The 10,825-nt window shown below is 43.8% G+C and overlaps 1 protein-coding gene across 2 annotated transcripts in view; it reads right to left on the bottom strand.

Moving 5' to 3' along the window:
- LOC116988707 (NACHT, LRR and PYD domains-containing protein 3-like) overlaps window positions 1-10,825 on the bottom strand; it is a 34,434-nt gene that overhangs the window by 7,464 nt on the left and 16,145 nt on the right. For both annotated transcript variants that reach the window (XR_004416045.1, XM_033045547.1), the window contains exons 7-11: window positions 10,206-10,292; window positions 5,506-5,676; window positions 5,187-5,351; window positions 3,420-3,590; window positions 1,127-1,297 (exon numbers count right to left, since the gene is read on the bottom strand). Coding sequence is in view for 1 of the 2 variants with exons in the window: in XM_033045547.1 (XP_032901438.1) it covers window positions 1,127-1,297; window positions 3,420-3,590; window positions 5,187-5,351; window positions 5,506-5,676; window positions 10,206-10,292 (765 nt within the window). In the remaining variant the exon portion in view is untranslated. The remainder of the gene's footprint in view (window positions 1-1,126; window positions 1,298-3,419; window positions 3,591-5,186; window positions 5,352-5,505; window positions 5,677-10,205; window positions 10,293-10,825) is intronic.

The following is a 10,825-nucleotide window of genomic DNA, read 5'->3' as shown; positions in this document are numbered from 1 at the left end:
CGGGAGGTCAAGAAGGCTTGTGGTACAATGACCTTCATCGAGCTGGGTAGTGAGTATGGTAATTAGAACTTTATGTTACAGTTCTACAAGACATTGGCGAGGCCTTACTTGGAGTACTATGTTAATTTATGTTCACCCTGTTATAGAAATGATGTCATTATTCTAGGAACAATGTAGAGAATATTTACAAGAATGGTGCCAGGACGTGAGGGACTGAGATAGATAGGATAGGCAGGCCAGGACATTATTTGTTGGAGCACAAGAGGCAGAAGTGTGATCCGATATATGTGTGTAGATATATAAAATAACAAGGGGAATAGGGAGAGTGAATGCAGTATTTTACCTTGGGTAGAGCAATCAAGAACCAGTGGAAATAAGTCTAGAGAGGGGAAATACTGATCCAAACTGCGGTGCGGGGGGGGGGGGGGGGAAACATTTGCACTAAGAAGTTTGCGTGAATGTGGAACGCGTTGCAAGGATGATGTAGTTGAGGTCACTACTATTACAAATGACACTCTGACAGGTGCATGTATAGGACATTTTTAAAGGCACATGGACCATGCAAGTGTTGGGACGATCGCCTCTGCCCGTGCTGTATGCCTCTAATACTGGTAACTTAGTAGGTGAGGCAACATCTCTGGAGCACATAGGTAATGTTCAGCGTCTGAAGGCTTGGCAAGTGAAGTGGATAAAGATAAGGGGGGGGGGGGGTGTTAATTGGCAGATGAGTGGGCAAAGGCTAGAGATGAAATGGAGACAAAAAGGTATAAGCGAAGGAGAGAACAGGAATGAAGTGAATCTAGAAGAAGAAATGCAACTTGCAGGGGACAGTGGGAAAGGGGGCGACATTGTGTTGACATCTGTGAAACCCGTCTGGGGCAGAAGGAAGAGGGTAATTGGATAGATATATGGACGGGAAAGGAATGGAGGGTTATGGTCCGAGTGCAGGTAGATGGGACTAGGGGAAAATAAGTGTCCGGCACGGACCTGAAGGGCCGAGATGGCCTGTTTTCCGTGCTGTAATTGTTATATAGTTATATGGTTATAAGAGAAGGGGGAAATAGGAACGGGACATTCCAGAATATAATGTTTACATCATTGGGTTGCCAACGGTACTGATACTTACTCCAGTTCCTGCAGTTTGCAGTGTTGATTTCCCAGGGCCACAGACAAACGTTTCACCCCCAGATCTCCAAGTTGGTTATCACCCAGTGACAGAACTTTCAGTGAGCAGTTTGTGAAAAGAGCAGAGGCCAGATCCTCACTGCACGACTCTGTGAGACCGACGTCCCATAAACTGAGGACATAAGACAAGAATGTAAGAGAGAGACATTGACAGCATGAGTTAATATAGTACAGCACCTGAACAGTCCGTTTGGCCCACAATGTGTGGTGAAACATAGAAAACATAGAAACATAGAAAATAGGTGCAGGAGTAGGCCATTCGGCCCTTCGAGCCTGCACCGCCATTCAATATGATCATGGCTGATTATCCAACTCAGTATCCTGTACCTGCCTTCTCTCCATACCCCCTATATCCCTGTCCTCAACTACCTTCTGTGGCAGAGAATTCCACAGATTCACCACACTCTGTGTGAAATATGTTTTTCTCATCTTGGTCCAAAAAGACTTTCCCCTTATCCTTAAACTGTGACCCCTTGTTGGACTTCCCCAAGATCAACTCATCTACTTGCATGTAATTTCATGCTCATTGCTATGCCTTTCCAAAAGTATCTAAATTGCCAATATCACATCGACCTCAACCACCACCCACTGTTTAAAAAACCTTTCCAAGCACATCTTTGTTAAACTTTGTCTGCCTCACCTGAAAGCTATGCCCTCTGGTATTTGATTTTCAATCATGCAAAAATGTTTATGCCTGTCTATCCTATCGATGCATCTCGTAATGTTGCATGTCAGTCCTCCCATAAGTTTGTGCGTTCGAGAGAAAACAATCCCGTCTGTCCAACCGCTCCCTGTAACTGATAATCTAGGCATAATTGCTTAATCTAGGCATTGATCAACCTCCTCTGCAACCTTTCCAAAGCCTCCACATCCATCCAGTAATGTGATGACCAGAACGGCATGTAAATCTCCAAATGTGGCCTATCAAACGTCCATTCAAGCTGCATCGTCTTGTACTCGCTAGAATTTAGAAGATTGAGGGGGGGGATCTTATAGAAACTTACAAAATTCTTAAGGGGTTGGACAGGCTAGATGCAGGAAGATTGTTACCGATGTTGGGGAAGTCCAGAACAAGTGGTCACAGTTTAAGGATAAGGGAGAAATGTTATAGGACCGAGATGAGGAAAAACATTTTTCACACAGAGAGTGGTGAATCTGTGGAATTCTCTGCCACAGAAGGTAGTTGAGGCCAGTTCATTGGCTATATTTAAGAGGGAGTTAGATGTGGCTCTTGTGGCAGAGGGATCAGGGGGTACGGAGAGAAGGCAGGTACAGGATACTGAGTTGGATGATCAGCCATGATCATATTGAATGGCGGTGCATGCTCGAAGGGCCGAATGGCCTATTCCTGCACCTATTTTAACCATATAACAATTACAGCACGGAAACAGGCCATCTCGGCCCTACAAGTCCGCGCCGAACAATTTTTTTCCCTTAGTCCCACCTGCCTGCACTCGTACCATAACCCTCCATTCCCTTCTCCTCCATATGCCTATCCAATATATTCTTAAATGATACCAACGAACCTGCCGCCACCACTTCCACTGGAAGCTCATTCCACACCGCTACCACTCTCTGAGTAAAGAAGTTCCCCCTCGTGTTACCCCTAAACTTCTGTCCCTTAATTCTGAAGTCATGTCCTCTTGTTTGAATCTTCCCTATTCTCAAAGGGAAAAGCTTGATCACATCAACTCTGTCTATCCCTCTCATCATTTTAAAGACCTCTATCAAGTCCCCCCTTAACCTTCTGCACTCCAGAGAATAAAGACCTAACTTATTCAACCTATCTCTGTAACTTAGTTGTTGAAACCCAACTATTTTCTATGTTTCTATGTTTCTATCATGACTTCCTGACTCTTGTACTTAATGCCCCACCTATGAAAGCAAACATAACTTGTGCTCTCTTGACCACTCTGTTTAATTCTGTTTCAACTATCAGGGAGATATGGACTTGCACCCAAAGGTCCCATGCACATCAATGCTGTTAAAGGTCATGCCATTAATTGCATATTTTCTCTCACATTTGATCAAAATGCAACACCACAGACTTGATCAGATTAAACACCGGAGATATTTGAATATTTAAAAATAATTCTTTATGCTCCCACCCCACTCCAATTTTCAGTCATTGTTATTGATCATATAGTTATTCATATGGACGTATATATAACCACTTCAATATAATATAATTTCAGTCTCTTTCTTTTTGAATAAAACAATCATTTGGTACTTACTGCAGTTTCTGTATTTTGCAGTCTGGATTCTTCAAAGCCTCAGATACCAACTTCACTCCGGATGTTCCCAGTGTATTAGAACTCAGAGAAACATTTATCAGAGAACAGTTTGTGCTGAGAGCGGAGACGAGATCCTCGGCACCAGAAGCCGTCAGACCGATACTACATAGCCTGGATGGACACAAAATGCTGGAGTAACTCACGGGTCAGGCTGCATATCTAGAGAAAATGAATAGGTGACGTTTCGGGTGGAAAAGAAAAGGACAGGACAGAGAGCTGCCAAGATATGACGTTCGGAAGGGTGGAGTCCTTAAAGGCCCATTGTTGGCTGGGGAAGATGTGCTGTCATCAGTGATACAAGGATGCAAATAGTGGAACGAGTAGGTTACATAGAAAATAGGTGCAGGAGTAGACCATTTGGCCCTTCGAGCCTGCACCGCCATTCAATATGATCATGGCTGACATTGCGAACAATCTTAACCATATAACCATATAACAATTACAGCACGGAAACAGGCCATCTCGGCCCTACAAGTCCGTGCCGAACAATCTTCCTGCATCTAGCCTGTCCAACCCCTTAAGAATTTTGTAAGTTACCATAAGATCCCCCCTCAATCTTCTAAATTCTAGTGAGTACAAGCTGAGTCTATCCAGTCTTGACTAGAATTTGGGATGGGGGCGGGGGGTGATTCCAGGAATTACTTGGGATTAGAGAATCCAATTTCATAGTTTCTCTAATTTGCGTGTGACCTCACTGTGACAGTGGAGGAGGCCCAGCACGAAAAGAGATTTTGGGAATCGATGGGGAGTTACAATATTTGGCAACTGGGAGATTGCGTAGGCCGAGGCAACTGAGCGTCAGTGTTCAGCGAAACGATCGGCAAGTCACCGATAAATATGAGCCCACACCGGGAGCACCGGATACAGTAGATGAGATTGGAGGTGGTGCGTGTAAACTTTGACCTCGCCTGAAATTACAATCGGCGTCGATGGATGGAGTCACGGGAGGCGGTGCAAGGACCAGCATTGCATCTCCTGCGATTGCAGGGAAATATACCTGGGAAGGGATGAGTAAACCAGGGAGTTGCAGAGGGAACGGTCTGTGCAGAAAGCAGAAAAAGGTGGAGATGGGAAGATGTGACAAGTGGTAGGATCCCGGTTGAGTTGGTGAAAATATTGCATGATGTGCTGTGTGCGATGCCTGATGGGGTGAAAGTTGGAGTAGGGGGATTCTGTCCCTGTTGCGACTGGGGGGGGGGGGGGGAAAGAGGGGGAGCAAGAGTGAAACAACGAAATGGAAGATTGTGTGAGGCCCTTATCTATGATGAAAGTGTGATATTCCCGTTCCCGAATGAATGAGGACATCTCGGATGTCCGAGCATGGAACACCTCCTCTTCGGAGTAGACAAAGAAAGAGCCAGGGTGGGAAGAAGTGTTGTCCATATAACTAGGGGAATCAGTATGTCTATGATAGACGTCGGTCGATTGTTTATCTGCTGCGATGGAAACACACATTTCCTGCGATGGAACCATCACAGGCAATAGACTAACGACTGATAGTATAAACCAGCTTGTGCAGTTCCTTCGTACATAACCTGAAGCTCAGAGAAAAAAACATTTCAAATCCGTGGGAATATTTCTCTGTTCCTCATCTCAAATCCGTTGATACAAACATGAGTGCACATAATTGAACCAATTACTGCCATCAACATTTGTCAATATCAGGCATCCCGTAGTGAACACAATTTCTCTCACTCCAGTACTTACCGTAGAGTTTGTATTTTGCAATCTGTGTTCCTCAGAGCCGCACACAGCAGTTTCACTCCCGAATCTCCCAGTTTATTGTTATCTAGTCCCAGTTCCATCAGCGAGCCACTGAGCGCAGAGACGAGTTTCTTCATGCAAGATGCTGTAAAACTGTTATTTTTCAACCTTGTGATGAATAAGATGTGACAAAAGGAGAGAAGAGGCAAAAGCAGAGAGAGTCAATAAACCGTTCAAATTGCCAGTATTCACTGACGACCTATGAATAACGTTTCTCATACCATGTCATTATAGAAACAATCTATTAGAGTATTTTACTTACTCCAATTTCTGTATTTTATTTTCCACGTTCTTCAGAGGCTCAGATAGAAGATTCACACCCAAATCTCCCAGTTTGTTATCCTTAATATCAAGCTCCATCAGTGAACGGTTTGCGGAAAGAGCAGTGGTAAATTCGGCAATTGGAGAAGCGGTGAGACCATTATTTCCCAATCTGAGCAACAAAACCAAAATAAAAAGCATGGGTTCAGAACATTGTGAGATTTCACCAGTAATTCTTTGAATTGCATTGCGTTTCATCATAAGCGTTCTAATAAGCGAGTTCGGTATTCTGATTGAGTATGCCCAGGTCCTCGGTCACTCGCGATAAACATTCTTGGCAGCTATGCTACTGCATGTACACAGACCTGCGTTTCATCTATAGTCAGGATCGTGCCCAGGTCTCCGGCACTGTAAGCGCTGTTGAATTGCTACTGGACCGTCCCGGTACCCTCCCGAGATGTGCGGGATAACCCTGGACTGATAGGACACCGGCCCAGAGCAGTGGCATCACGGAGAAGAAGCACTAACTCCACTGCTCTGCGCCAGTGTCCCGTCAGTCCAGGGCTTTCGGTTAACCAGGCGGGACAGGCAGAGTTGAGCGGGAGTTAGCTCTTCTTCTCCACGCTGGCTGGATGCCTGGGCCATCACTGCTCCGGGCCAGTGCTCCGTCAGTCAAGGGTCACCCCGGACATCTCTGACCGCCCCCCCATACAGCAATGGGACACGCGGGAGGGGACGGGGTCGGTCCAGTAGCAATTCAACAGCGCTTCCAACACCGGACACCCGAGTTGCCGAGAATGTTTATCGCGAGTGACCTTTGACAAATCCTATGATTTCTTGCGTTTAAGAAAACCAAACGCGCTTATTACAATAAACATGTTATCAGGGGGTCATAACCCGAAACGTCACTTATTCCTTTTCCCCAGATATGCTGTCTGACCCACTGAACTGAGATCGACCAACTAACCATAAGGTGCCAGCACAACAACCTGGCTATCAATATCAGTAAAACCAAAGAACTTGGAAGAGGAAGGTTGAGGACTCACAATCCTGTTTACATCAATGGGACAATGGTGGAGAGAGTCAAAAACTTCAAATTCCTGGGCGTGCATATTTCCGACAACCTTTCCTGGACCCAGCATACTGGTGCAATCATAAAGAAAGCACATCAGCACCTCTACTTCCTGAGAAGATTACGGAGATTCAGTATGTCAAATAGGATTCTCTTGAACTTCTACAGATGCACAGTAGAGAGCATCTATATAATTAAAAGTCTCATCTTGACCACTTCCAGTCTACGCTGTATATTGCTCTTAGAAAAAATGCTACGCTGTAGCACTGTGATTTTTGACCATCTTACTCACAGTCCTCCTCCGCTGAGCCAGCCCTGAGGATTTTTCCCATCGATAAAAACTAAAAACATTATGAGTGTTTAAAAAACCTTGAGATCAGCTGATTGGTCCTTTCGCCTGTCAATCACCACGATGAAGGCAATGCCCCTTCCGGGGGGAGGGGGCAGGACTATAAAACCCCAGATGCCTGGACGCGAGTCAGTCACTCTGCAAGATCGTGAGGGAGAGGCCATGACTGTCATTCTAAGCTGTGCATCAACTGAACTGTGAGTCTGCAATGCACTTGCATTAAATGATTTGTTAGCCCTTAATGACAATGTAATGACTAGAGCCAGGATGTTTAGGCGCTAAAAAAACTCTGAAATAGGCAGGCAAAAAGGCATAATAAAATTGCAAAAAAGGCATGAAAAAGGCACTTATTGACAAAAAAAGCATAAAAAGATGTATTTCCACCCCGAAAATATGGTTAAAAATGATAATATACAGGTATTCTACATTAAATGACCAAAGTTGCCTGGTTGCACATAATTACAAGCAATTTTTTCAAATTCAATGGAGTTACATTTTGCCACCTCTCAGACAGAATATGCTTCAGTTGTGAAAAACTTAATTCTACCTCAGCTGAGGTCACTGGTGCATACCCAAAACAAGCTACAGACTCATATTCATGACAATATCTTGTGCATTACAACTACCTTTGAGAACTTTAGCTATGTTTTGTATTTCTTCGAGATCTTTGTTAGCTAAAATCACTCTCTCACATTTTCCTTGTATATCTTTACCTCCATCGTCAGGAATTATACCATATCGTCAGTTACTTTGTTGAAAACCTGCAAGTTATTCACTAATGTTTTGCCACATTTCTCAAGGGAAGTGATAGCTTGTGGGAAGTTTGCAAAATTAGAAGCAATAAACACAAGATCGCGGTGGAGGAACTTTTTCTGCATGATTTCACTGACGATCCTGACAGCAGCAGATTCTTCTTCAAAACAGTTGACAAATTATTTTATGTTTTCAAAATTTGCAGCATAGTAGAGTACAGCAGAGAGCCATGTACCCCACCTAGTCAAAACGGGCTGAGGAGGTAGCGGAATCTCGGGTGCCATTTCCTTGAACATGCTTTGAGGAAGATTTTCTTGACATTGGAAACTAGGCAATCGACATTTGGAAACAACCGTGTATGTGCTTGACAATTCTATGAAGTCCTTGAGCTAAGCATGCCAAATGCAACATTTTGGGGGAATCAAACTTTAAGAGCACGATCAGCTTTTTTCATGTTCGAAGCTGCATCAGTCACAAACAGAAGAACATTCTCGTGTTTTATATCTTCTGGCCAAAGATCAGCAAGTGAAGATGTAAACAACTGAGTAATAGTTGAGCTGTTTGACTTCTCCAATACTTCCAATGTCAACAAATACTCCTTTGATGGTTGACCTGCCTCCAGTGTACCGATGACCACATTGGCAACATATCTCCTCACAACATCGATTGTTTCGTCTATTGAGATCCATATTATGTTGCGTGCAACTTCAACTCTAATTTTCTGCACAACAATGTTGAAGTTGATGTCAACATAATTTTTCCATAATTATGACTCGCTTGGTATATGTTCCTCTGTGTATTTCTCTAAAAAAACTCAGAGATTTGTTTTCCAATTTCCAAATGGAATTCCAGCATCAATGAATGCCTTGCACAGACCACTCGAAAACTCCGATTTGCGACTGGAGCCAGCAGTAAATGTAGTGAGAAGACAAGCTTGGGTATTTCACTTGTGTAGTCTACACCCCAGCGATATCAACATTGACTTCTCTAATGTTTGATAGCCCTTGATTTCTCCCTCCTCCCCCTCATCCTATCCAGCTCTCCTTCTAGTCCTACTGTCTCTGCCTCTTCCTTTCTTTTTCCCAACTCCCCCCCCCCACATCAGTCTGAAGAAGGGTCTCGACCAGACACGTCGCCTATTCCTTCTCTCCATAGATGCTGCCTCACCTGCTGAGTTTCTCCAGCATTTTTGTGTACCTACAATTTTTCCAGCATCTGCAGTTCATTCTTAAATAGATCTTGGAGAAGGCTGAACCAGCGGGCAGCGGCATGAACGAATGAATGACCGATGGTGGCGCCCCTGGTGGTGGAAATTTTCTTGCAAGTTATACTATGTTAACACGTTAATGTGTTAACGTACAAAACGTCATTGAAATTGACGGTGGCAGCGACCCGACTTTGGATGTTCGGCCGCGGGCCCAGTAGACGACATCGTCGGGAGCTTGCAGGTCACAAGTTGGTGACCTGTTTTTCTGGAGCTCCCGCGGCAACAGCTTCTTCCGCTGGACAGGAGGGCGGGAGCTTCGACCACCCTGGGCCGCGGAGATTGAACTGGCCCGTTCGCGAAGCACGGTTGAGCCGCGGGACTAAAGCACCATCACCCGGTGGGGTCACAACATCGGAGGCCTGGATCGCCTCAGCGCAGAGGGAGAACAAGGAGGGAAGAGACAAAGACTTAAGATTTTTGCCTTCCATCACAGTGAGGAGGTGTCTGGTGAACTCACTGTGGTGGATGTTAATTTTGTGTTTATTGTGTGTTTTGTTACTTTATTATATGTGTGACTGCGAGGCAACAAAATTTCGTTCAGACTGTTCAGACAATAAAGTTTCCAAGATCCATGAAATCACGGTACAATTAGAGAAAATAGCACGACCTTTGAGCAAAACGGCAAAAACATTTAGGCACTCGATCGTGAAAAAGGCATTATCCTGGTGAAATCATCAAAAAAGGCATGAAGCACTTATGGCATTTATGGCAAAATCCTAGCTCTAGTAATGACTTATTTTCCCTGCTGCCCTGCTTGTGCTTGGAAAGTGCAATGCTTAAGTGGAAATTAAATGAAATGAATTGACAATGCCATTAGTTGTTTAGCCTGCTGTCCTGCCTGTGCTTGAAACTACAATGCTTTATTAGGTCCGACTGTGTTTGGAAGGAATAATTGCTTTATTAGGTCCGAATGTGTTTGGAAGGAATAAATGCTTTATTACGTCCGACTGTGTTTGGAAGGAATAAATGCTTTATTTCTTCCAGGAGCGGAAAAGATTGCAAAAATTTGTAAACTCTGCCCAGGCCATCTCCGACTTCCCCATCATCGAAGGACTTTATCGTAGTCGCTGCCTCAAAAGGGCAGCCAACATCATCAATGACCCACACCACACATTCATCTCACCGTGGCAATCGGGAAGAAGGTACAGGAGCCTGAGAACTGTAACGTCCAGATCCAGGAACAGTTTCTTCCCTACAGCCATCAGGCTATTAAACACCACAACCTCAATAGTCGTATACATCACAAATTCTGTGACTTACCCCAGTCTCTGGATTTTACAGTTCGGATTCCTCAGAGCGTCAGACACCAGCTTCATGGTCGAATCTCCCAGGTCATTATTTCCCAATCTAAACCAAACCAGACAACATTGAGGAACAAGTTGAACCAGATGACTGATGTGATATAATTTCTCTCATTCAAATTACTCATTAAACATATCAATGCATTTAAGCATTTAGTAACCAGATTTCACAACTGACAGCATAAAGTCTTTTGAGTCCAAATCCATTTATGTTAAAGTTTTTTCATAAATCATTGATTTATGAATGTTTCTCTGTGCAGTCTCATTTCCCACTTTCCTCCTGGGGTTTAAATCATATATGCAACAATTGTTTGATTTTTGCTGTGATATTGTTGTCTTAATTGCTGAATATCAATGAAATGGATGAATTATGAAATAAATTAATATTGACCTATTGATCTGGTTAAAAATAATTTGTTTTAAAATTCATTCGTTTGAGGATCTTTTGGAAATTCCGGGAGGCAGTTTGTTTCATTTGTTAACCACGTTGTGAATGTAAATATATCCCAGAGATTTATGTCAAATCATTCCCTTCTCAACTTAAACCTCTTGATTCCCTTACCCTGGGGACAAAAGTGT

This window comes from Amblyraja radiata, chromosome 28 (assembly GCF_010909765.2).
Source record: "Amblyraja radiata isolate CabotCenter1 chromosome 28, sAmbRad1.1.pri, whole genome shotgun sequence".
NCBI lineage: Eukaryota > Metazoa > Chordata > Chondrichthyes > Rajiformes > Rajidae > Amblyraja > Amblyraja radiata.
This window is presented reverse-complemented; position numbering and strand designations above follow the sequence as displayed.